The 27,545-nt window shown below is 46.5% G+C and overlaps 1 protein-coding gene across 3 annotated transcripts in view; it reads left to right on the forward strand.

Annotated features, from left to right (window-relative positions):
* The window catches only part of EPS8L2 (EPS8 like 2), a 282,798-nt gene that overhangs the window by 224,901 nt on the left and 30,352 nt on the right, over positions 1-27,545 (forward strand). For all 3 annotated transcript variants that reach the window (XM_033928821.1, XM_033928822.1, XM_033928823.1), the window contains 3 exons: positions 5,865-6,006; positions 6,086-6,177; positions 11,596-11,707. In XM_033928821.1, the coding sequence (XP_033784712.1) occupies positions 5,865-6,006; positions 6,086-6,177; positions 11,596-11,707 (346 nt within the window). The remainder of the gene's footprint in view (positions 1-5,864; positions 6,007-6,085; positions 6,178-11,595; positions 11,708-27,545) is intronic.

A 27,545-nucleotide genomic window follows, 5' to 3' on the forward strand; every position in this document is an offset into this window, starting at 1 on the left:
GGTAGCCGCGGCCGCGGGACCTCGTTCGTTCCCGGCCGGGTTTCGTGTCCATGTCCCGTCCCTTGACGGGTTTTAAAAAGTGCACCCGGTGCGATCGTCTCCTGTCAATTACCGATCCTCACCGGTGGTGCTTGCTTTGTTTGGGCCCTGAGCACCCGACCGATTCTTGTACTCGGTGCTCTACTTTTCAAACCAGGGCCCTCCGCCACTGTCGCGCTCGGATGGCGGAGCTCTTTGCGGTGGACTCCGGGGCGGGGAAGGCCTCGACGTCGGCCTCGGCTTCGGCCCCGGCCTTGACCTCGGCCTCGTCTCCCTCGACCTCGCCCCGTCAGCCCGCTTCGTCGAAGCCGGTCTCCTCGACCCCGAAGTCGACGAAGGGTAAGTCCTCACTTCCTTCTTCTCTTCCAGCTTCGAAGAAGCCATCCTCTGGATCATCGACGGGGGCGGGTGGGTCGTCCTCGGCCCCGCCCCGAGCATCGAAGTCGGGTGCCCCGCGGGAATACTCGAGACCAAGGTCGCCCTCGAGGGAGCACCCGCCGGCCCCGGATCTGCCTGCCATGATGGCGGTACTGGCCTTTCAGGACTTACTCCGTGCGCTTATTACCTCGGAGCTGTCGGTGCCCTCGCGCACCTCCAGCCGCCTTCGGTGGCCCCGGCGTCGGCGGCCTCGGTACCCTCGACTTCGGCCCCCGGGACAGCTTCGGCCTCGACCCCGGCCTTGCCCTCGACCTCGGCTAACCAGCCTGAGCGGAGTGTGCGGCCTCGGGACAAGGGGCGGAGGGTTCGGAGGATCTCTCCCTCTTCATCCTCGTCGAGGTCCTCCCGGGGCTCCTCGCCCTCGGGTCGGCCTCGAGCGAAGCGTCGGTCGAGGAAACCCAAACGTCAACGGGTTTCTCCTCGACGACGCAGTCGCTCCTCGCCGACCGGGGCCGAGACCCTTCGGGTCTCCGAGCTTCGCCTCGATAATCCGAGGCTTCTCCGTTCCTCCGAGGTTGAGTACTCGAGGGACTCTTCGCCGAGACGGAGGGGGCGTGCCTCGATCCCTCATACCCCGGGGACTTCCCGCAGGGGTTCCTCGGGGCGTAGCCGGTCCCCGACCCCGTCGAGATCGCTTGGTGCGGCCTCTTGGGGTTCGGGGTCGGGCACGGGGAGGGAGCCTCGTTATTCCCGTGAGGCTTCCCTTTCCTTCTTGGCGACAAAGACTTCTCGTTCTCCCTCGCCTCCTTCGAAGCCCTCTTCCTTTTCCAGATTTGTCCTTGAAATGGGAAGAGCCTTGGACCTTGATCTGGCGTCAGGGTCTCGATATACGAAGGAATTTTTGGAGGAGCAGGATTTGCCCTCTCCTCCCAGAGAGACCCCCCGGCTGCCTCTTAACAAGGTTCTACACCAGACCTTCCTGAGGAACTTGGACTCCCCTCTTACAGTCACAGCTGTTCCGTCTAAGATGGAGTCTAAGTACCGCACAGTCCCCTGCAAGGGCTTCGATAAAGCGCAGTTGTCTCACCAGTCGTTGCTGGTGGAGTCTGCATTGAAGAAGTCCCAGCCTTCTCGGGTCTCGGCTGCGGTTCCCCCCGGGCGGGAGGGGCGGACCCTGGACAAGTTTGGTCGTCGGCTCTATTCTAACTCCTTGATGGCCGCCAGGGTCCTTAATTACGCATTCACCTTCTCCTCCTATTTAAGGCAGATGGTCAAGGCGTTGCCCAGGTATTATGGAGTCATGCCTGATTCCCATAAGGAGGATTTTGGCGCCTTTATGGCCAATTTATCCCAGCTGCGCCTCTACCTCTTTCACGCAGTCTACGATGCCTTTGAGTTGGCCTCTCGCGTGTCCGCCTTTGCGGTGGCGATGCGCCATCTTGCATGGCTTCGGACGTTAGATATGGACCCGAACTTGCAGGAACGCCTGGCCAACCTTCCCTGTGTTGGCTCCGAGTTGTTCGATGAGTCCTTGGAGGCGGCGACCAAACGCTTGTCTGAACATGAGCGCTCTATCGCCTCATTGGTCCGTCCTAAACCCCGGGCCCCGCCGCAGAAGCCGTTTAGACCTCCTCCGCGGCGGTACCCGCAGAAGTCGACGCCGGCTTTCTCCAGGCCTCCGCCCCGGCGTCCCCAGCAGCAGGGCAGAACGTCCCAACCGAAGCCTCAGGCGCAAGGAGCGTCTAAACCCGCTCCGTCTTTTTGACGTGATGCGCGGTTGGGGGCGGGCCCCCTCCGCACTGTCAAAGGACCCCTTCCTATCGGGGGCCGATTACAGGCCTTTCTTCCAGCCTAGGCCCAGATCACGTCGGACGCTTGGGTGCTCCGGATCATCTCCAAGGGTTACTCGCTAAACTTCTTAGCCAGGCCGCCGGAACATCCGCCGGGGGCTTCTCTTGCCTGTCGAGACCAGCTTCCTCTTCTCCTGTCGGAAGCCAAATCCTTGTTGAGCCTTTGGGCGGTGGAGCCTGTTCCCCCGAACCAAAGGGGACGGGGGTTTTACTCCAGGTACTTCTTGGTCCCGAAGAAGACAGGGGACTTACGCCCAATTCTGGACCTCAGAGGGCTCAAGAAGTTTCTTGTCCGGGAGAAGTTCCGTATGTTGTCCCTCCCAGTCCTGTACCCTCTGTTAGACTCGGGGGACTGGATGTGCTCCCTGGACCTGAAGGAAGCATATACTCATGTTCCGGTGCATCCCGCCTTCCGCAAGTTCTTACGGTTCCGGGTGGGGGAGTTGCACCTCCAGTATCGCGTCCTTCCCTTCGGGCTGGCCTCGTCTCCTCGGGTCTTCACGAAGTGTATGGTGGTGGTCGCGGCTGCCCTGAGATCTCAGGGGCTGCAGGTCTTCCCCTACCTGGACGATTGGCTGATCAAGGCTTCATCCCGGGAGGGGGTTATCTCAGCGACCCGACAGACTATCATTTTTCTTCAACGTCTGGGGTTCGTGGTCAATTTTCCCAAATCGCAGCTGTGCCCGGCTCAATCCCTTCAGTTTATCGGGGCCGTGCTGGACACGGTTCGCCTTCCCTCGTCGAGACTGGAGGCTCTGCTTCGCCTGGCCCGTCAGATTTTGCTGCAGCGCTCCGTATCTGCCCACAGGCTGATGATTCTACTCGGCCACATGGCCTCGACAGTTCATGTCACGCCGTTTGCCCAATTGCATCTGAGACTCCCTCAGTGGACCTTGGCCTCCCAGTGGCGTCAGGATTGAGACCCGCTCTCCCTTCCTGTAACGGTGACTCCTTCCTTGAGACGATCGCTCCGTTGGTGGACTGACTCTTCCAATCTTTCCGGGGGTTTGCTCTTTCTCGTTCCTCCACATTGCAAGGTCCTGACCACGGACTCTTCGGAGTACACGTGGGGAGCTCACCTCGACGGTCTGCGGACTCAAGCGCTATGGTCGGCGGAGGACCATCTTTGTCACATCAATGTGTTGGAGCTTCGGGCCATTTTCCTGGCAGCTCGAGCGTTCTGTCATCTGCTGCGCAATCAGGTAGTCCTGGTACGGACGGACAACCAAGTGGCCATGTATTATGTAAACAAACAAGGGGGAACGGGCTCTTGGTCTCTGTGCCGGGAAGCCTTGCGCCTTTGGGAATGGGCGACCTCCCAGAACATCTTCCTGCGGGCGGTCTACATTCAGGGAGAAAAGAATTGTATCGCAGACAAACTCAGTCGTCTTCTCCAGCCGCACGAGTGGTCGCTAAACTCCCGAGTCCTACGCGAGGTATTCGACCACTGGGGGACCCCTCAGGTGGATCTCTTTGCTTCCCCGGAGACTCGCAAACTACCCCTCTATTGTTCCCGGATTTACTCCCAGGACCGTCTCGAGGCAGATGCCTTCCTTCTCGACTGGGGAGGGAGATTCCTTTATGCGTTTCCTCCTTTTCCTCTGATCTTGAGGACGTTGGTTCACCTCAAGTCATCCAGAGCCACTATGATTCTCATCGCGCCTCGTTGGCCTTGTCAGCACTGGTTCTCCCTGCTCCTTCAACTCAGTGCCAGGGAGCCTCCACTTCTACCTGTGTTTCCCTCTCTGCTGTCTCAGAGTCGGGGTTCGCTGTTGCATCCCAATCTTCAGTCATTACATCTGACGGCTTGGTTCCTTTCCCCCTTACTTCGGCGGTCAGGGAGGTGTTGGATGCCTCGCGCAAGGCCTCGACTCGGCTTTGTTATTCCCAGAAGTGGACCAGATTTTCATCCTGGTGTGCCTCGCACCATCTGGACCCGAGTTTGGTTCCGGTGTCCTCGGTTCTGGAATATTTGCTGCATTTGTCCAAGTCTGGGCTGAAGACAACTTCCATCCGGGTGCATCTCAGTGCTATTGCTGCTTTCCATCGGCATCTAGAGGGACGTTCTCTCTCTCTGCATCCTCTGGTGGTTCGTTTCATGAGGGGTTTAGTTAATGTTAATCCTCCTCTGAAACCTCCTCCTGTAGTTTGGGATCTGAATGTGGTCTTGGCTCAGCTGATAAAACCTCCCTTTGAGCCAATTGACAAGTCTCTTCCTAAGTTTCTCACTTGAAAGGTGGTCTTTTTACTTGCGCTCACGTCTGCTCGTCGAATTAGTGAGCTTCAGGCTTTGGTTGCGGACCCGCCCTTTACTGTGTTCCATCATGACAAGGTGGTTCTTCGCACCCATCCTAAATTTTTGCCTAAGGTTGTGTCTGATTTCCACCTCAATCAGTCTATTGTCCTTCCGGTGTTCTTCCCGAAGCCCCACTCGCATCCTGGTGAGGCGGCGCTTCACATGCTTGACTGTAAGAGGGCGTTGGCCTTTTATCTCCAACGTACCAAGTCTCATCGGAAGGTTCCTCAATTGTTTTTGTCCTTTGATCCTAATCGATTGGGACATCCTGTTTCCAAGCGCACCTTGTCCAACTGGTTGGCTGCTTGTATTTCTTTTTGCTACGCTCAGGCTGGTCTCACGCTCCATGGTCGAGTCACAGGGCATAAGGTCAGGGCTATGGCAGCTTCTGTTGCTTTCCTCCGGTCTACTCCTGTGGAGGACATATGTAAAGCTGCCACTTGGTCTTCGGTTCATACGTTCACCTCCCACTACTGTCTGGATACTTTGTCCAGAAGCGACGGCCAGTTTGGCCAGTCGGTGTTACGTAACCTGTTTTCCTAAATTGCCATCCTCCCACCTGCCCTTTTTTGGTTGGCTTGGAGGTCACCCACATGTGAGAATATCATGCCTGCTTGTCCTGGGATAAAGCACAGTTACTTACCGTAACAGGTGTTATCCAGGGACAGCAGGCATATATTCTCACAACCCGCCCTCCTCCCCGGGGATGGCTTCTTTGCTGGTTATGGAACTGAGGACCACGAGGTGGGGATGCGCCCTCTAGTGGGCAAGAAGGCATGCACATGCGTGGTGCAGTGTAGCAAACTTGAAACTTCAATCAAGTTTGCTTGAAAAGCTGTCCGCGCTGGGGCTCCGTAGATGACGTCACCCACATGTGAGAATATATGCCTGCTGTCCCTGGATAACACCTGTTACGGTAAGTAACTGTGCTTTATCTGTCCCTGTAGCTGCCCTCGTGCAGTGCCCTTCCTGTTCAAAGGAAACTACAGGGATTTTGATATGTGCAGACCCTCGGCCCATGCTGCTTTCGCCAAGCCCTGCAATGGAACTGGTAGGCATTGACACTGCAGTAACACTGACTCCCAATATTGTTGTCCAAGTGCCAGTAGATTAGCTACAGAAGAGAGGATATGGGGCAGTGCCAAGCTGCTTGTTTACATTTGGGAGTTGGCTGGACAATGTGAGCATGCAATGAAAAGGGTGGACAAGTGCTGGCACATATGCCTGAAAAAAACTCTGATATAGGGATATCAGTGAATCCCTTCCTGATGCATTTCTGTTTTATTTATATTTCTGTGAAGAGCTGAATGGCCCAAAGAACATGTGGTTCCACAGTACATCCCTAAATTCCACAGTGGCTGGCAGCCTCCACTTGAAATCTTCCAAGGAGCCCCCTGGGAAATGGACCTTGGTCACCCACCAGATACATCTGGACAGGATCAGGTAAGTCTTCAGCATGCAGGTATCCTTTCTTTCTCACAATCATATCACACCTCTAAAATAGTTTCTTTGATCTTTTCAGTGGTCATCGGTCAATGGGTATCCAAGCCGTAAATCATCTTTCAAAGGAGGCCAGACAGGGGATCTGCCCCAAGGCATGCAGCAAGGAAGCAAGTAAGACTATCCTATAGCTTAGCCTGCTTCCCTTTATCTTGAAAGGCAATCAAAAAACTCTAAGAAAAACTGCCAAAATATAATATAACAAAACAAAAAAGCATTGGCAGTGCCCTGTATTTAACTCTCAAAGAATATTCACTGATCACAAAAGGGAATAATAAATAAGCGTGAGACATCTCAGTACGGGCCTGGATTTAAGACGAATAACATTTTATGGCCTCGGGCAGAAAACTCTTAGGTGACCAGCACCAGTTTCTGGGGCCATAAAAAGTTATTTGTCTTAAATCCAGGCCCATACTGAAGTGTCTCACGCTTATTTACTTTTCCTTTTTGTGACCAGTGAATGTTCTTTGAGAGTTAAATGCCAATGCTTTTTTGTTTTGTCCCTTTATCCTGGCCACATATAGCATATGACATTTGAGAGTGAACATTAATCTTCAACTACCATAGATACAGTCATCTGTTTGATGTCAGCAGACACTCTGGGCCAAAATAACCTGGCCTTGATCAGCTCAGTGGTGCGATCCACACCCATATGGCCTGTCTCATCATGGAAACTTAATACAGAACCACAAAATTTCTGTGGCAGCACCAACTGATTTTGGGGGCAACTGGTGGCATTGTGGGTTGTTTGATATAACAAATCATCAGACATAACCAGACAGCCCCATTCACAAAGTAGAAGAGATACTTCTGGATGATTTGACATTATAAATTCAATAAGTTTATGGTACTTCTTGGCTTTCCACACCAGCTTTAAACCTGTATCATTTATCTGGGCCTTCTGCAAGTCAGATTTATTTAAAGAAGGTAAGCCATCTTCCCTTAGGCTGGTGACATTGGTATCAGCCACAGCTGGATGGTGACAAACACTACCAGTGAAGTAACTGCTTCGTCCTCACTAAGAACATAAGATTTGCCGCTGCTGGGTCAGACCAGTGGTCCATTGTGCCCAGCAGTCTGCTCACGCGGCGGCCCTTAGGTCAAAGACCAGTGCCCTAACTGAGACTAGCCCTACCTGCGTACGTTCTGTTCCAGTAGGAAGTTATCCAACCTTGTCTTGAATCCCTGAAGGGTTTCGAAAGAGCGTTCCAGATTTTTTTTTTTTTTTAATTCAAATTTTACATTTTACATAAGATACATAAGCAATGCCTCTGCCGGGTCAGACCTGAGGTCCATCGTGCCCAGCAGTCCGCTCACGCGGCGGCCCAACAGGTCCAGGACCTGCATAATAATCCTCTATCTATACCCCTCTATCCCCTTTTCCAACAGGAAATTGTCCAATCCTTTCTTAAACCCCAGTACCGTACTCTGCCCTATTACATCCTCTGGAAGCGCATTCCAAGTCTCCACCACCCGCTGAGTAAAGAAAAACTTCCTAGCATTTGTTTTGAATCTATCCCCTTCCAATTTTTCCGAATGCCCTCTTGTTCTTTTATGTTTTGAAAGTTTGAAGAATCTGTCTCTCTCCACTCTCTCTATGCCCTTCATGATCTTGTAGGTCTCTATCATGTCTCCTCTGAGTCTCCGCTTTTCCAGGGAGAAGAGCTCCAGCTTCTCCAGTCTTTCTGTGTATGAAAGGTTTTCCATGCCCTTAATCATTCGTGTCGCTCTCCTCTGGACCCTCTCAAGTATTGCCATATCCTTCTTAAGGTGCGGTGACCAATACTGAACACAGTACTCCAGGTGCGGGCGCACCATTGCCCGATACAACGGCAGGATGACTTCTTTTGTTCTGGTCGTAATACCATTTTTAATAATACCCAACATTCTGTTTGCCTTCTTCGCGGCTGCTGCGCATTGCGCCGTTGACTTCATTGTTGTATCCACCAGTACACCCAAATCTCTTTCAAGGTTACTTCCCTCTAATACTAATCCCCCCATTTGGTAGCTGAACATCGGGTTCTTTCTCCCTATATGCATGACCTTGCATTTCCCTACATTGAATTTCATCTGCCATTTATTCGCCCACTCCTCCAGTTTGCTTAGGTCCCTTTGTAGGTCCTCACACTCTTCCGTAGTTCTGACCCTTCTACAGAGTTTAGTGTCATCCGCAAATTTTATAACTTCACATTTCGTCCCCGTTTCCAGGTCATTAATAAATACATTGAACAGCAGCGGTCCAAGTACAGACCCCTGCGGAACTCCGCTCGTGACTTTCCTCCAGCCCGAGTAGTGACCCTTCACTCCAACCCTCTGTCTCCTGCCTGCCAACCAGTGTTTGACCCATCTGTGTACGTCCCCTTCCACCCCGTGGTTCCACAGCTTCCTAAGTAACCGCTCATGGGGTACCTTGTCAAAGGCCTTTTGGAAGTCAAGGTAAATGATGTCTACAGGTTCCCCTTTGTCCAACTGGCTGTTTACCCCCTCAAAGAAGTGCAGTAAGTTTGTTTGGCACGATCTTCCCTTGCAGAAGCCATGTTGGCTCGCTTTCATCAGCCCATTTTTTTCGATGTGCTCACAGATGCTGTCCTTTATCAGTGCTTCTACCATCTTGCCTGGAACCGATGTCAAACTTACCGGCCTATAGTTTCCCGGGTCTCCTCTTGACCCCTTTTTAAAGATAGGTGTAACATTTGCTATCTTCCAGTCCTCCGGAATCTCTCCAGTTTTCAAGGATAGGTTGCAAACTCGTTGGAGTATTTCCGCTATCTCATTTCTTAGTTCTTTTAGTACCCTAGGGTGGATTCCGTCTGGGCCTGGTGATTTGTTGCTTTTCAATCTATCTATCTGTTGGAGGACATCCTCATGGCTCACCTCTATTGCCGACAGTTTTTCTTCTTGATCACCATGGAAGATCACGTCGGGTTCCGGTACATTGGATGTGTCCTCGCTTGTGAAGACTGACGAGAAGAATTTGTTTAACCTGTCAGCTACCTCTTTTTGCTCCTTTATCACTCCCTTTTTATCTCCGTCATCCAACGGTCCTACTTCCTCCCTCGCCGGTTTCTTCCCTTTAACATATCTAAAGAATGATTTGAAGTTTTTTGCCTCCCTGGCCAATCTCACTTCGTATTCTCTTTTCGCTCTCCTAACCACTTGGTGACATTCTCTTTGGCATTTCCTGTGTTCATTCCAGTTTTCCCCAGTTTGGTCCTTTTTCCATTTCCAGAATGATTTTTTTTTGTCTCCTATCGCTTTCTTCACCTCATGGTTTATCCATGCGGGGTCTTTTGTTTGGTTTTTTTTGCACCCTTTTCTAAATATGGGGATGTACATATGTTGTGCTTCTTGCACTGTGCCCTTGAATAGAGACCAGGCTTGCTCTACAGTTTCTGTTTTCCTTGAGCTGTTTCTAAGTTTTTTTCTTACCATTGCTCTCATAGCATCATAGTTCCCTTTCTTGAAGTTGAACGTTGTCACTGTGGTTCTTTTCCCTTTTGTTGTACTTACTCCTAATTTGTACTGGATCATGTTGTGATCACTGTTTCCTAGTGGCCCTACTACTTCCACTTCTTTTGCAGGTCCCCCTATTCCGTTGAGGATTAGGTCAAGAGTGGCATCTCCTCTTGTTGGTTCCTTGACAAGCTGATCCATAAAGCAGTCCCTCACAGCCTCTAAGAATTCTGTTTCCCTCACACAGTTTGAGTTAAACAAGCACTTCAACTTGAATATGGATTGGAATTAAAATACAAGAAACCATGGATGGTGACCCCATCCAAAGAAATTTTAAAAGAAAAACATAATGATCCAAGACCTAAGCAAATAAAAATAAAAGGAAATTACAAAAATCATTTATCAGGATATAATAGAAGTAAGAGAAACCACTTCCGGCTGCCAGTTCGCTAAATTGTAGGAATCATCATTGGTCCTATGGTTACTTCCCCCCTTCCTTGGCCACAATAAATTGTAACAATTGTTTGAGTTCAAAAAATAGAAAAGATTTTCCTTCTAACGAGATACAGCACTTGGCAGGAAATTTTAATACAAAGGAAGCACCCAGAGCAATTACTCTAGGTCTATAAACCAAAAAGTCTTTTCTTCTCTTCTGCGTCTCACAAGATATATCAGGAAATATATGAATTATTGAACCCCAAAAAGTTTTATTCATATGTCGAAAATATGTTCGAAAAATCAAATCCCTATCAAACTCTAAGGCAAATGAGACAATAAGAGTAGTCCTCTCAGTTATTACTTGCGTTCCAGATTTCTACCACTCTCTGGGTGAAGAAGAACTTCCTTATGTTTGTATGGAATCTTTTCCCTTTTAACTTTAGCGAGTGCCCTCTCATTCTCTTCACATTGGAGAGGGTGAACAATCTCTCTTTCTCTAGTAGGCTAGCACAAGGCACTTTGTCTGGGTTTTGAAAAGAAATTGCGTCGGGAGGGGGCATCTGTGCGTGCATGTGTGGATGCCTTTCTGCCCAATGAACAGACAGTAGGGGGCAGGGCTGGGTGGAACTGGGTGGGCCTGGGGAGCGGATCTAGGGGTCCAAAACAACAGACAAAAAAAATTGCCAGTGTAAAAAAAGATGTTCACCCAAGCACCAGCAGCAGTGTCCTGAAGCGCAAACCCTCCCTTCCACCTCGAAGCCCCAATGTAGCAGCGGTTCTGAGCTGCAAAGCTCTCCTCCCTCAAGCCCCGAAGTGACAGAAGCAAGCAGTGGTCCTGAGCCATGAACTCTCTCTCGCGCCCTCCCTCCCTTTCTCTCTTCCTTACCCAAAGCGCAGTGGTCAGCAGGAGGCACAGGCTGCTCGCGGCCAGCCCCAGCACGGCTTTTCCTCCGACGCCTCACTTCCAACACATCAGAGGAAAGGCTCTGCCAGGGCTAGCCGCGAACAGCCTGTTTTGAGGCTGCCTTCTGCTGACCACTGTGCTTCAGGAAAGGAGAGAGCGAAGGGGTTTTCAGCTTAGGACCGCCACCTGCTTCTGCCACTTCGGGGCTTGAGGGAGGGAGGAGGGCTTCGTGGCTCAGGGCAAGTGGGAGGGGGAAATAGAGAGTGTTAGACAAGGTTTCTAACACACTTTCTATTAACCAGAAAAACAGTTACCTGGTATCCACCAATCCCCCTGGGTGCCGGATAACTGAGATTCTACTGAATGCCTTTTCTGGGATCTGCAGTCTTTTCAGTTTAGAAAATACAGTATAAGGGAAATCTGTACTGGGGAGTAATGTTTCACAAGCCCAAGCATTAATGGGGCTCATACTTTCCACATTATTTATGCTCTGCTGAATCTCATGACATCATTACTCCATCAGCTGGATACTGCTCAGTGTTAAATCTGGAGGACTGCATGTTACAAACCCTTCTCACTTGCAGCCAGGGAAAGTGTGAGCAAATGGTAATGAACCAAAAAGAAGCAGATACAAAGTGAAATTCACTGAACAGCTCTTTGCCTTTTTTCCCCCCAAGAAAGGCACTATTAATGAGGAGAATGTCATTGTCTTCATCTGTGTATACTCTTTCTTTAAGGAACTATGAGGCACAAGCAACAGGGCAATCCAAGAAATATGCCAAAATCAGATATGATTTCACTGCCCGAAATGCCAATGAACTCTCAGTTCTACGGGACGAGATTCTGGAGGTAAAGAAATGCATTATTTTCCTAAACTGTTTTTTTACCCAGGGTTCTGAGGACAAACTTAGATGACTATCATACAAAAAAAGGAGAAATTAGGTTCTTACCTGCTAATTTACTTTCTTTTAGCTTCTCCAGACCAGTAGAGGTTAATCTTTACGAATGGGTATATATCCAATCATGACCAGCAGGTGGAGACTGAAAACAAAACTTTGGGACAGTATATACTATCCTCCCTTCTCTATTTCCCTCAGTCTGCCGAATAGCCAAGCAGAACCAAGAACTGGAAAACAGAAAGAAAACAATACTCCGAACAGGAGTAACAAATAACATACCCAAATGCTGTTGGAAAATGCAGAGAAGAAATACCCGAAGGAAAATGTCCCCACAGCTCGCCAGCTAAGCCAGCCGAGCCACAGCCGCTGTTCTTTAAATCTTCCCGGCCCTAGAAAAATACTAGAACCCGCAGCAAAAAACAAAAACTGCCCGCGAAACAGCCCCAACAACAACAGACAGGGTGGGGACCTCTACTGGTCTGGAGAAGCTAAAAGAAAGTAAATTAGCAGGTAAGAACCTAATTTCTCCTTCTTTAGCACTCTCCAGACCAGTAGAGGTTAATCTTTACGAATGGGACGTACCAAAGCAGTCCCTCTCACGGGCGGGACCCCCGAAGGGCCGATACCAGAACACGCTCACCGAACACCGCGTCCCGACGCGCCTGAACATTTACCCGATAATGTCTAACAAATGAATGCAAGGAGGACCAAACCGCAGCCTTACAAATATCCACCGGAGGCACGAGCGACGACTCAGCCCAAGAAGCCGCCTGACCCCGAGTGGAATGAGCCTTGAGAAACTCCGGAACCGGCTTCTGACTCAGAAGATAAGCGGAAGCAATCGTCTCCTTGATCCAGCGCGCAATAGTAGCCTTAGAAGCGCCAGCCCCCCGACGAGGACCCGCCAGAAGGACAAAGAGATGATCGGAGCTCCGAAAGTCCTGGGTCCGCTGCACATAAGCGCGGAGGACCCGACCGACATCCAACTTACGCAGCTGCCGTTGCTCAGAAGAGCCCTCCCGACTACCCAAGACCGGGAGGACCACCGATTGATTGACATGAAAAGGAGAAACTACTTTCGGCAGAAAAGAAGGAACAGGCCGCAAAACAACCCGCTCCCTCGAAAATTCCAAGAAGGGAGCCCTATAAGAGAAAGCCTGTAGCTCAGAAACCCGCCTAGCGGAAGTAATGGCCACCAAAAAGACCGACTTCAGCGTAAGGTCCTTCAAAGAACAGCCATCCAACGGCTCGAAAGGCGGGCGCACCAAAACCGAGAGAACCAGATTGAGATCCCAAGAGGGAATCGAGGGCCGAATGGGAGGCCTGAGCAACTTGGCCGCCCGAAGAAAGCGAATTACATCAGGAATGGCCGACAAACGCTGACCTGTCACCAGCCCCCGAAAAGCCGACAGCGCCGCCAGTTGAACCCGGAGAGAAGACCAAGCCAGGCCTCTATCCAGGCCATCCTGCAAGAACTCTAGAATGTTAGGCAGGGAAGCGCGAAAAGAGACCACTCCCCGCGCCCGGCACCATTCCTCAAAAAGACGCCAAACCCGCACATAAGCCCGAGAGGTAGAAAGCCTCCGGGACCCCAAAAGTGTAGAGATCACCTTATCTGAATATCCCTTCTTACTAAGGCGGCCCCTTTCAAGAGCCAAGCCGTAAGACAAAAGGGAGACGGGTCGAACATGGGAATGGGACCCTGCGTCAGAAGATCGCACACGAGAGGCAGAGGAAGAGGATCCGCCACCAGATGCCTCACCAGATCCGCATACCACGGACGACGAGGCCAATCCAGAGCCACCAAAACCACCAGCCCCGGATGGCGAACAATGCGAAGCAGTATTCTGCCCACTAATGGCCAAGGAGGGAACACATACAACAGCCCCTCCGTTGGCCACGGTTGGACCAGAGCATCCAGACCCTCGGCCAGACCGTCCCTGCGACGACTGAAGAAGCGGGGCACTTTGGCGTTGCCACTTGTGGCCATCAGATCCATCAGGGGCTGCCCCCAAGCCTGCACTATCAACTGAAACGCCACGGCGCCGAGACACCACTCTCCTGGATCCAAGAAGTGACGACTGAGGAAGTCCGCCTGAACATTTTCTACCCCGGCAATGTGAGAGGCCGAGAGGTCCAGAAGATGTGACTCCGCCCAAACCATGAGCCGAGCCGCCTCCTGCGCCACCTGAGTGCTCTTGGTGCCCCCCTGACGATTGACATAAGCCACCGCCATGGCATTGTCCGACAGGACTCTGACCGACTTGCCCAACAAAAGGGAGTGGAAAGCCAACAGCGCCAGCCGGACCGCTCTGGTCTCCAACACGTTGATCGACCAGGAGGCCTCCTCCGCGGACCAAGTACCCTGAGCTGAGTGACCCAAACACTGAGCCCCCCAACCCAGGAGACTCGCATCCGTAAGGAGCACCGTCCACTGCGGAAGATCCAGACCCACCCCCTGAACTAGGTGAGGGTTCTGGAGCCACCAACGCAGACTGCAGCGCGCCAAGCCTCGCAGGGGAACCGGAACATCCATCCCTTGCCTCTGGGGAGACCACCTCCGGAGCAGAGCATACTGGAGAGGACGCATGTGGGCCCGCGCCCACCTCACCACGTCCAGGGACTCCGCCATCGACCCCAAGACCTGGAGGAAATCTCGCGCCTGAGGACACCGGGACGCCAAAAGCAGGCGAATCTGAGATTGCAATTTGCTCACCCGGGCCTCTGGGAGGAAGACCTTCCCCAAGGAGGTGTTGAACAGCACCCCAAGGTACTCCAGACGCTGAGCTGGGACCAACCGGCTCTTGGAAAGGTTGACCACCCAGCCCAGCGACCGGAGAAACTCCACCACCCGAGCCGTAACCCAGGAGCTTTCCTGCAACGACTTTGCCCGAATTAACCAGTCGTCTAGGTAGGGATGTACCAGGATGCCCTCCGACCGCAAGGCTGCCGCGACGACCACCATCACCTTGGTGAACGTCCGGGGAGCCGTGGCCAGCCCAAAGGGAAGCGCACAGAACTGATAGTGCTGACCCAAGATTGCAAAGCGCAGGAAACGCTGATGAGAGGCCCGAATGGGAACATGCAAGTAGGCCTCCGTCAGATCGAGAGAAGTGAGAAACTCCCCCGGCTGAACCGCCAGAATGACCGACCGCATAGTTTCCATACGGAAAGAGGGAATCTTGAGAGCCCTGTTGACCCCTTTCAAATCGAGGATGGGCCGAAAGGTCCCCTCCTTCTTGGGCACCACAAAGTAAATGGAGTACCTGCCCGTGCCCCACTCCGGAGGGGGCACTGGAACAACTGCCCTGAGATCTAGCAAGCGCTGAAGGGTCTGGCTAAAAGCCTGCGTCTTTCCAGGAGTCTGACATGGAGAAGCGAGGAAAAAGTCCGGCAGAGAGCGGGCGAACTCCAGGGCATAACCGTCCCGCACCACCTCCAGGACCCACTGATCGGACGTGATCTCGGCCCATTTGGGGAAAAAGTCGCGCAGCCGGGCCCCCACCGGAACCAAAGGGGGCGCCGGCAAGGCGTCATTGTGCAGGACGGGAAGCGGGGGAACCGGCGGAGGGATTCCCTGCCCCCCGACGGGCCCCCCGAAAGGGCTGCATGCGCTGGAAGAACCGACCCCGGGAAAACCCCGGAGACTGGAAAGAAGCAGCCCCACACCCAGGGCGATATTGCGAAATTCCCTCAAACGCCCCCGGGCCGCACCACCCCGAGACGCAGGGCGGGCACGGTCCTCCGGCAGACGGGGCACTTTCGAGTCCGACAGAGTCTGAATCAACTTATCCAATTCCTCCCCAAATAAAAACGACCCCCGAAAGGGAAATTTAGTAAGCTTAGCTTTGGACGCAGCATCCGCCGCCCAAGCGCACAGCCACAAAACACGCCTTGCGGCCACGCCAAAAGCCATAGACTTAGCCGAGATCCGCACCAAGTCATATAGAGCATCTGAGAGGAATGAGGCAGCCATCTCAATCTTCGCTACCTCCTGATCCACCAGAGACCAGTCATCAGACTCCCGATCCAAGACACGCTCCGCCCACCGAAACACGGCGCGAGCGACCAGTCCCCCACAAATAGCCGCCTGGACCCCAAAGGCAGAGACCTGAAAATTTTGCTTACGGATGTTCTCCAACTTGCGCTCCTCGGAGATCCGCAAGGCAGAACCGCCCTCAACAGGCACGGTATGCCGCTTGGAAATTGCCGAGACCACCGCATCAACGACTGGCGAAGCTAACGTAGCCCGATCCCCTTCTGGAATGGGATACAGGCGAGCCATGCTGCGTGCCAGCCGAAACGGCGTCTCCGGCGTTTTCCACTGCTCTAGAATAATATCTCGAATATCCTGATGCATAGGAAAAGAGCGGGAAACGGAACGGATCCCCCGTAACAGAGGGTCCCCCACACGCGGAGTCTCCGGCGGCGCGTCCTCAAAACGCAAAACCGAAGAAACCTGTTGAATAAGGTCAGGCAGCTCATCTCTCTGAAAAAGGCGCACCACGGACGCCTCTTCATCGGAGAACGGGAAACCCGACAACCCGCCGCCAGCTTCCGTCCCCTCCAGAGGGTCCTGGAATTCCTCAGAAGGGTCCAGGTCCTCCTCCAGACCGACACGTTCCTCCGACCACAAATCCTCGTCCCACGAAACCCGCGGACGCTTGGACAAGGGAGGCGGCAGAGGGGACGCCACACCAGACGAGAGAGGCAAAGCCGCAGGGAGCGCGGAGGAAACCCCACCCCCCGAAACCCCCTGGGCGCATCCGGGACCCCCAGCCGCCTGAAAATAGGCTCTGCATAAGGAAAAAAAGAAATCAGGAGAAAACCCCCCCGAGGGTCCCAAGGGACTCCCTGCCACAGCAGGGGACCCAGCAGAAACCTGCCCCTGCATAGACAAAACAGGGGGAAGGTCACCTGAGGTGGAAGACAAAATGGAGGGGACAGACAGAGAAGATGGCGACTTTCCCGCCAAAAAAGCTCCCTCCATAGCCTGTAGCGGCTGAGAAACCTGAACAGTCTCAGCCGCTAAAGCAGGCAAGCCGGCATCAGCTGTCAAAAAATCAGCTGAGAGGGAATCCTCAAAAACCCGACCGTCGGCGGCTCGGGGAATCCCTCCGTGGGCGGATGGAGAAGACCGGGCTTCTCCACTGCTTCCTGCCGACTCGCGAGTCACCATCGGCGGGGAGCTCTGGGCGCCTGCAGCCACTGCCGACGGAGCTCCTCCACCGCACCGGCCTGAACACCGCTTGCACAGGCCGGCCGCGAGTGCCTCGCGTCTGGAGCACAATGAGCACTTTTTCCCTTTAGAAGTGCTCATTGCTCCATACGCGACCTAGCTGTAAAAAAGTGCCGGTTAGTTGAAAAAATACAGTAAAATACAGTTTTTTTAAAGGGAAACAACCCTCCAGACCAGCACTACCTCAGGATTTTTTTTATTTTTTTTTTTACAGAACAGACTCCACAGGCTCTCGAAGCAATATGCCTTGCTTGATTTAGGGGGCAATGCTTACTGCTGAGGCTCCTCTAAAAAAATGTGGGGAGGTGGAGGAAGTGGGGGGAGGGACCCCGCTCGAGACCCGCCGGGTTTGACACCCCCGAGGTCGGATGAACCCCCAAACAGGGTCCGCCCAAGCTCCGTCCGGCCAAAAACAGGGACAATAAACCCCCTAAATAAATTCCAACAGCCCTACCAAGAGAGATGGGTACAGATCACATCAACACCTGCTGGAGACTGAAAGAAGACTGAGGGAAATAGAGAAGGGAGGATAGTATATACTGTCCCAAAGTTTTGTTTTCAGTCTCCACCTGCTGGTCATGATTGGATATATACCCATTCGTAAAGATTAACCTCTACTGGTCTGGAGAGTGCTAAAGAATAATGCTGACCAAGATCTCCAGAAGTAATCCACCCCATCCTTCTGTCAGGAAGAGGAAACTGCTCACCATCTCTCCTCCACCAAACCCATCACCTGTTCTTCTGATCCAGTTCCCTCCCGCCTACTTGGAGCTATTACTCCCACTGTCATCCCTCCCATCCGTCACATCCTCAATCTATCACTCTCCACTACAACAGTTCCTGATGTCTTCAAACATGCCAAACTTATACCTCTCTTCAAAAAACCCTCTCTAGATCCCAAATCCACCTCCAATTATTGCTCCCATCTCCCTCCTCCTCTTCCTATCCATGCTACTCGAGCATGCTGTTCACCACCATTGCCTGGACTTCCTTTCTTCTCAAGATATTCTTGTCCTGCTTCAATGGGGCTTTCACCCTCTCCATTCTGTGGAAACTGCCCTTACTAAAGTCTCTAACAACCTGTTCCTGGCCAGATCCAATGGCCTCTGTTCTATCCTCATCCTTCTCGATCTGTCTGGGTATGTGGGACCTGGGTTGGCCACTGTTGGCCATATCACAGCTCACAGTGTCAGCGCCATGGCAGCATCGGTAGCCCACTTGAAATCAACTTCCATTAAGGAGATTTGCAGAGCTGCAACATGGCCTTCAGTATATACATTTACCTCAAGCAGAATGTCCAATGAGAGAGCTGGTTTGGTTAGAGAATTTGTTTGGAGTCTAGAATCCAGCTCCACCCTCCTAGGCTCTGTCTTTTCATTTCCAGGCTGCATCTTCACAACAGGGATTTTTTTTGTTACAGGTATTGGTTCTGGTAGGCCTTGCTATTCCAAATCACTATAAATTTTTATTTGTTTTTGGTGAGCTTGGTAGCTAGGGATTCCCACATGTGAGAAGCCAAGCCGCGAGTGTGGGGCCATTTCTGGCCGAAGTTTATTTTTAATTTTGAAGGTGTCACGGTGGCTCCCCTCACGGTCGCTGCCTTCATCGGAATCCTCCGTGAGAGGACCCACTGCAGCGGCGCAAGGTGAAGAGCAGAGAGGCTTGTCTGGCACGCATGCGTACTCCTACCGGCCACAGCCCGACAGATCAGATCTCAGGGAACACGCCGGTAAGAGTGCGCATGCGCGCTTAGCACTTTATTATTATAGATTATCTTAAAGCAAAGAAAAGAAGAACAAAAATTATTGCAATAAAGGATGAGAAAGGTTATACACTTACTCAAATTGGAGATATTTTAAATCAATTCCTAAATTTTTATAAAGACTTATACACTTCTGAGCCATATGACAATAGGGGAAAGGATGGATTAGAATTTTTGAAATTAATTAATGGTCCGAAAGTTCCTGAACATATTAAAAGAAGTTTAGAGGAGCCTATATCATTAAAAGAATTAGGATCAGCGTTGAAATCTCTTAGATTTGGATCCGCTCCAGGTGGTGATGGTTTCACAGTAGAATTTTATAAACCATTTCAAGTTACCCTATTACCTCATCTGTTAAATTTATATCAGGCTCAATTAACTAAGGGTTGCATTACAGGTAAGAACATAAGAAGTTGCCTCCACTGGGTCAGACCAGAGGTCCATCGCGCCCAGCGGTCCGCTCCCGCGGCGGCCCATCAGGTCTATGACCTGTGAAGTGATTCCTAACCATTTCTATATTTCTACCTCTGCTTCTATCTGTACCCCTCAATCCCCTTGTCCTTTAGGAACCTATCTAAACCTTCCTTGAACCCCTGTACTGTGCTCTGGCCTATCACAACCTCTGGAAGTGCGTTCCATGTGTCCACCACCCTTTCGGTAAAAAAGAACTTCCTAGCATTTGTTCTAAACCCTTTCAATTTCTCCGAGTGACCCCTGGTACTTGTGGTTCCCCACAGTCTGAAGAATCTGTCCCTATCTACCTTCTCTATGCCCTTCATGATTTTGAAGGTTTCTATCATGTCTCCTCTAAGTCTACGCTTCTCTAGGGAGAACAGCCCCAGCATTTTCAACCTGTCAGCGTATGAAAAATTTTCCATACCTTTTATCAGTTTAGTCGCTCTTCTCTGGACCCCCTCAAGTACTGCCATGTCTTTCTTGAGGTACGGCGACCAGTACTGGACACAGTACTCCAGGTGCAGGCGCACCATTGCATGATACAGCGGCATGATTACTTCCTATGGTACTATGGCAGAATCATTGACTATAGTTTTGCCAAAGCCAAATAAAGATCCCACGTTGGTTTCAAATTACAGGCCTATCTCGCTAATCAATGTAGATTGAAAACTTTTGGCTAAGACATTGGCTTTACGCTTAGCTAAGGCTCTCCCTTTTATTATTGATATGCACCAAACTGGGTTTGTTTCTAAAAGACACTCATCTAATAACACAAGATTGGCTTTTCATGTGTTGAATTTAACAAAAGCCATGAAAGATTCGGCTTTTTCTGTGTCCTTGGATGCAGAAAAAGCCTTTGATCGAGTGGAATGGACCTTCATGTATCAAGCTATGGAATGGTTTGGAATAGGTTCAGGATTTATACAAATGATTCAAACATTGTATAGCTCCCCTTTTGCAAAATTATATATTAATAATAATTTTTCAGAACGCTTTAATTTGCGGAGGGGAGTTAGACAAAGTTGTCCTCTATCTCCTTTGCTTTTTTATATTGTTTTGGAACCCTTATTATTAACTATTCAGCAAGTAAAGGAGATACAGGGTATTCCTTATTCAGATCAGGAATACAAAGTCTCTGCATATGCAGATGATATTTTGCTTCATTTGAGAAATCCAGAAACAACCATTCCATGCTTACTTGAATTGATTGAGAAATTTGGAAAATTCTCAGGTTATAAAATAAATTGGAGTAAATCTGAAGTTCTTCCACTAAGTGTGTATTGTACAAAAGGCTTGTTTGATTCATTTTCTTTTGTATGGAAGGAAGATGGATTAAAATATTTAGGAATTTGGATAAAAAATACACTGGAAGACACAATGAAAGAGAATGAAAAATCTTTATTACAGAAGGTAACAGAAATGTGTGAGCAATGGAATCCATTACACCTGTCTTGGTGGGGGAGAGTCCAAACTATTAAAATGATGATATTGCCTGTGGTTTGTTATCAGATGGGAATGTTACCAGTTTTTTTTAAGGGGTCCTTTTATAAAAAGTTAAACAGAATTCTTACAAAATTTGTTTGGCTGGGCAAAACTCATAGAATCGCTTTAGGATCTTTACAAAAATAAATTGCGGAGGGTGGGGTAAGTTTTCCAAATTTCTATAGGTATCATCAAGCCTATATTTTGCGCCAGGGTATGTATTGGGTCCTCCCAGAGTTCATTGATAATACCCCAGATTAGTTATGGTTGGAGTGGCGATTCATGTTCCCTTTACGATTATGTCATGTCCTTAGTATTAAAATGCCTAGATTATATAAAGAGAACAGAATATTTATGGATACATGGAAAACTGCGATATGTCAGTAATTTAACATCTATTCCAATCTATAAATCGACAAATCAAACTATATGGTTAAACTCCAAGATTCAAATTGGTGGATTTTGGGCAATGTTATTTCAAATAGTGAACTGTTTGACTTCACAGCTGCAGCATAAATATGGTCTTAATAAATCACAAAGCTTTAGATGGTTGCAACTGAAGCAGGCCATTCAGGCGGGGTTCCCTGAATGGAGAAATCTTAATAATCAATATAGTTTGGAGTTCTTATGCTTTCAGACGGACTTCCTGGGACACCAGGCCGCTCAGTGGTATAAATTGATATCTGGATTTATGAATAAAAAACCAAAAACTGGTCTTCGGGACATTTGGAGCATTGAGATTAAGCATCAAATTTCTTTTTTTTTTTTTTTTTTAATATTTTATTTATAAATTTTTCATTCTTACAATAATTTAATTGTACATAAAGCTTCAAATAATACATGAAAAATTGTGATTACAAATAATTCATCTTATCACATAAAATATAACCCTCCCCTTTTTTCATTTCTTAAATCCATATAATATACATTCCCCTCCCCTCCCCATTCTAATATAATCATTACTAATGTGCTATGAAATCTGATCATTGGAATAACGAGTCAATGGTTCCCAAATTTTCTTAAAATTATGAATATTTCCCTGTTGTAATGCTATTGTTTTTTCCATTTTGTATATATGACATACTGAATTCCACCAAAATGTATAGTTTAATTTGGTATAATCCTTCCAATTTTGAGTTATTTGTTGCATGGCGACCCCTGTCAATATTAATAATAGTTTGTTATTGTTTGCTGAAATCGGACTCTGAGTTCTCATTGCTGTACCAAATAGTATAGTATCATATGAGAGTCCTACATGATTTTCTAGTAATTCATTAATTTGGGACCAAATTAGTTTCCAAAATGCATTTACACAGGGACAAAAAAAAATTAAATGGTCTAATGTTCCAACTTCTATTCTGCAATGCCAGCATCTATTAGATCTAGTACTATCTATCTTTTGTAAGCGCGTAGGGGTCCATAAAACTCTATGTAACAAAAACATCCAAGTTTGACTCATAGATGCTGACTTTGTAGATCTTAATCTCCAGGACCAAAATCGTGGCCATTGAGACTCAGATATTGTCTGACCAATCTCAATACTCCAAATATCCCTAAGTCCAGTTTTCTTTTTTTTTTTTATTTAAAAATCCATTTAACAATTTATACCATTTTGCGGCTTGGTGACCCAAGAAATCCGCCTGGAAACATAGAACCTGCAGACTATATTAAGTATTAAGAGCTTTCCATTCAGGGAACCCTGCCTGAATAGCTTGCTTCAATTGCAACCACTTAAAATATTGTGTTTTATTTAATCCAAATTTATGTTGCAATTGTGAAAAACTAAGCATTGTTCCTTCTGAAATAATATCATTCAATGTTCGTATACCTGCAATTATCCATTGTTTCCAGACGATTTTGTATCCGCCAATCTTGATCCTGGAGTTTACCCAAATTGATTGATTTAATGATTTAGCAATTGGTTCTGTTGATAGATTACTAACATATCTTAACGTCTTCCAAGTATCCAATAAAATTCTGTTATCCTTATATCTTCTTGGCATGTTTATACTAATTAGATGTTCTAGATGTAGTGGGAACAGGAGCCGCCATTCTAGATATAGCCAATCTGGTACATTCTCCATGAGATCTGGGAGGATCCAATACATACCCTGTCTTAGAATATAGGCTTGATGGTACCTATAAAAATTTGGAAAATTTACCCCTCCCTCCACAATTGGTCTTTGTAAAGATACTAAAGCAATTCTGGGTCTTTTCCCAAACCAAACAAACTTTGTAAGAATATTATTTAATTTTTTATAGAATGACCCCTGAAAAAATATTGGTATCATACTCATTTGATAACAAACCACAGGCAACATCATCATTTTAATTGTTTGGACTCTTCCCCACCAAGAAAGATGTAAAGGATTCCATTGCTCACACATTTCTGTTATTTTTTTTATTAAAAGTTTTTCATTTTCTTTGACTGTATCTTCAATTGTATTTTTGATAATAATTCCTAAATATTTTAATCCTTCTTCTTTCCAAATAAATGAATATGAATCAAATAATCCTTTGGTACAGTGAACATTAATTGGAAGAATTTCCGATTTACTCCAATTAATTTTATATCCAGAAAATTTCCCAAATTTCTCTAGAAGATTAAGTAAACTTGGAACAGTATTCCCCGGTTCTCTTAAATATAATAATATATCATCTGCATATGCAGAAAGTTTAAATTCCCAGTAAGAAAATGGGATTCCCTTTATCTCCTTAGTTTGATTAATTGCAATTAATAAGGGTTCTAAAACAATATCAAAAAGTAAGGGGGACAAAGGACATCCTTGTCTAACTCCCCTACGCAAGTTAAATCTATCTGATAAATTGTTATTAATATATAATCTTGCACCAGGAGAGCTATACAATGTCTGAATCATTTTAATAAAACCGGGGCCTATTCCAAACCATTCCAGAGCTTGATACATATAACTCCATTCCACTCTATCAAATGCTTTTTCTGCATCTAAAGATAGCATAAAAGCTGGATCATTCATATTTTTCACTAAATTTAAAGAGTGGAATGCTAATCTAGTATTGTTTGATGAGTGTCTTTTAGCAATAAATCCTGTTTGGTGTACATCAATAATAAAAGGAAGAGCTTTTGCCAATCTTATTGCTAATACTTTAGCAAGCAACTTACCATCTACATTTAATAAAGATATAGGCCTGTAATTTGAAATGTAGGATCCCTGTTTGGTTTTGGTAAGACAATAATTATCGAATCAGCCATAGTACCTGATATATTCCCATTATTTATTTGATATTGATACAAATTTAATAAATATGGTAAGATGATATTTTGAAATTTTTATAGAATTCAACAGTATAACCATCACCACCCGGAGCGGATCCAACTCTAAGAGACTTCAATGCTGATTCTATTTCTTTAAAGATATAGGATCTTCTAAACTTCGTTTTATATGATCCGGAACATTTGGTCCAATAAATGAGTTTAAGAAATTTAATCCCTCTTGTTCTTTATTTTCATAAGATTCAGAAGAATATAAATCTTTATAAAAATCAAGAAATTGTATTAAAATATCTTTGGTGTTAGTGTGTGTGTTGCCTTGTGTGTCTTTAATTGCAATAATCTTAGATTTCCTTTTTTTTGCTTTGAGAAAATTAGCTAATAATCTTCCAGCTTTGTTTGAATTACCATAGTACTGAACTTGCTTATAGAAGATATCTTTCCTCACAAATTGAGAAGAAATCTCATTATATTTTGCTTTTACTTTTAATAAATTTTGTAATGTATTATGTTCCCATTTCTCAATTAATTTATTTTCTAATACTTTAATTTGGTTTTCCAGATCAACATATTGTTTTTTAAGTTGTTTTTTGATAAATGCTGAATATGAAATAATATTTCCTCTTATTGTTGCTTTAAATGCGTCCCACAAAATCTCAGCATTAATATTGTCTGAATTATTTATTTGAAAAAATTCATTCATCTTTAATTTAAAATCTTCCAGAAAGTTCGAATCCGCAAGTAAAGCATTATCAAATTTCCAAATTGGATTGAAATGTTCTACATCATTATTCTTAAAGTCAATCCACACACCAGCATGGTCTGAAATTATAATGGGATCAATAACTGCATTCATCACTCGCTGCGCTATATTATTAGACAGGAATATATAATCAATTCGTGAGAAAGATTTGTGGACCTGAGAACAAAAAGAGAATTCCTGATCATTAAAATGAAGAATACGCCATATATCAACTAAATTACAAGATTGAACCAAATTATCTAAACCTAATGATTTCATTATTCTACTTGGTCTCTTATCCAAAATTGGATCCATTACAGCATTGAAATCCCCTGCTACAATTAAATTAGAAGTAGCCAGTGGTAACAGTAATTGTTGAACTTGTTTGAAAAACTCCATTTGATTCGAATTAGGAGCATATAAATTTAATAAATCCAGGGTTGTATTTCCCAGAACCATTTTGATATGCACCCATCTTCCTAAAGGATCAAAGTTTATTAATTTGAAATCAGCATTGCACTTCCTATTTATCAGGACAGCAACCTCAGCTTTTTTCCCCATTGCAGGTGCAAAGAAGCATTTAGAAATCCAACCCCCAGATAACTTTTTAGATTCAATATCAGAAAGGTGCGACTCTTGAATAAAATATATGTCCGCATTTTGCTTTTTAAGGAACGTTAGTACTTTCTTTCTCTTAATAGGATGATTTAAACCATTGACATTAATAGAATAAATTTTTATATCCATCTATTTTATAATTAAATTTTGGCAAATACTTCTATAATAATAAAGATGACCAGACCTCAGCACATTAAGTAAATATATTTTCTTCATCCAATCCCCCCATCCCTTACCCCCCCCCCCCCCGAAAATAAGATTATAAAAGAAAAATTCAAATTTTACATTTATCCCAATTTCAATAAACATTTCAATTTCTGCACTTTTCCCAACTTCATGTCTTAAAGAAACATTAATCATCCCACTCCCCCTCCCCTTCCCAGCCCTCCACCCTATTCCCACCCCCCACCCTTTAATAAATGTGTAAGCTTGAAAACACACATAGATAATCAGGTAAAGAGAATTCCGCCCATAGAACATTCAAAAACAACAAAAAAAAATCTATAATCATAAGTTACACAAAGAATATTTTAACAATTAAACCCTTTCCTCAAATCCCTAATATCTAAACCGACCCCCTTAAAAGAATTTTCTTTAATAAAAACCAAACAAAACTTTTATGTAGAACCCCAATCAATATTAAGAATAAAGTGATTCATAACAAAAATCATTTTTTTTTCCTCCTTTCCTGTTTTTTTCTTTCTTCCTCTTCCTTTTCCATTCCAATAATCTTTTTACATAAAAGCATATTACTATATAAGTAATACCATATGAGGTTACTCATCAAAACTACATTAACATCAAAAATAAACAGCCTGTAAATGATTCCATAACTCCATAAAAGGATAAGATTCCAAATATGAAACCCTTTCAATTCTAAAGCCAGTAAACTGTACTAACTGTATTAATGACTGTATTAAAAGCACCAAATATATAATACATTGAACTGCATCTTTTAAAGAAATTGAAATGCAACACAGAGCATCTAAAAAATAGATAATAAAGTCCATGTCTCTATGTAATCATAATTTCCTCTTGTTTCTGCAAAAAGTCCTGCAACTCTTCTGGTTCCTTGAAATTCATTGTTTTATTCTTGAAAGTCACTTTCATCATCGCTGGATAAATCAACCCATATTTTGCTCCAAGACTTCTGAGCTGTGGTCTCATATCAAGAAATTTTTTCCTCTTTGCTGCAGTGGCAGGAGCAAAATCTGGAACAAAGTGTATGCGAGAGTCCTGAAACTTTAAGTTCTTATTTTCTTTAGCCAGCCGAATAATATCCAATACTTGCTGATGTCTTAAGAGCTTGAATATTATTGGACGAGGTCTTTGAGTATCAGTCCTCCTGACTGGTATTCTGTGAGCTCTTTCAATTTCAATAGGATATTTAAAGTTGAGAGGGAGGATTTTAGGGAGGAGATTCTCCAGAAAGGAAGTAATATTATTTTCTTCTGCCCCTTCCGGGATCCCAAGTAATCTTAAATTACTCCTTCTCTCCCTATTACTACAATCCTCCAGCATTTGCGTAAGTATATCCATTTTCTTTTGCACCGGCTTGAATTTGAATAAATCTGTTTCAACTGCCAGCATTCTATCATTAAGATTAACAATCTTATTCTCCACCAGCTCCATTTTCCTGTTAAGAATATTTACTTCCTTCTTAACCTCTTTAATATCCTTGGAGTTTCCTAGCACAATTTCTTTAATTGCTTTCAGTTCCTTCAATATTTCAGCTGTTTCAACAACTTCCTTCTCAGCCTGTTTTTTCGAAGGGGTCGGAGGCTCGGGTTTGGCTCTTTTTGCACTTGCCGGCATCACAAAAGCTGAATCAGCTTTGTTATTCTTTCCAGACGCCATATTTATAATTAATTCTCCCGTATCCAACAAGAAAAGTTAACTTTTGTAACTTAAATAATCTTTAAAATGATCTATCGGGACGGAGCTCACCGTTCACCCGACTGTTGCCATGCGCTTCCAAGCCACGCCCCTCAAAGCATCAAATTCCTGCGTCTAAATGGCCACAAATTTGGTCTTGGAGGATGAGATGTACATAGTAACATAGTAGATGACGGCAGATAAAGACCCGAATGGTCCATCCAGTCTGCCCAACCTGATTCAATTTAAATTTTTTTTTTTCTTCTTAGCTATTTCTGGGCAAGAATCCAAAGCTTTACCCGGTACTGTGCTTGGGTTCCAACTGCCGAAATCTCTGTTAAGACTTACTCCAGCCCATCTACAC

Source organism: Geotrypetes seraphini, chromosome 19, assembly GCF_902459505.1.
Source record: "Geotrypetes seraphini chromosome 19, aGeoSer1.1, whole genome shotgun sequence".
In the NCBI taxonomy this organism is placed as follows: Eukaryota; Metazoa; Chordata; class Amphibia; order Gymnophiona; family Dermophiidae; genus Geotrypetes; species Geotrypetes seraphini.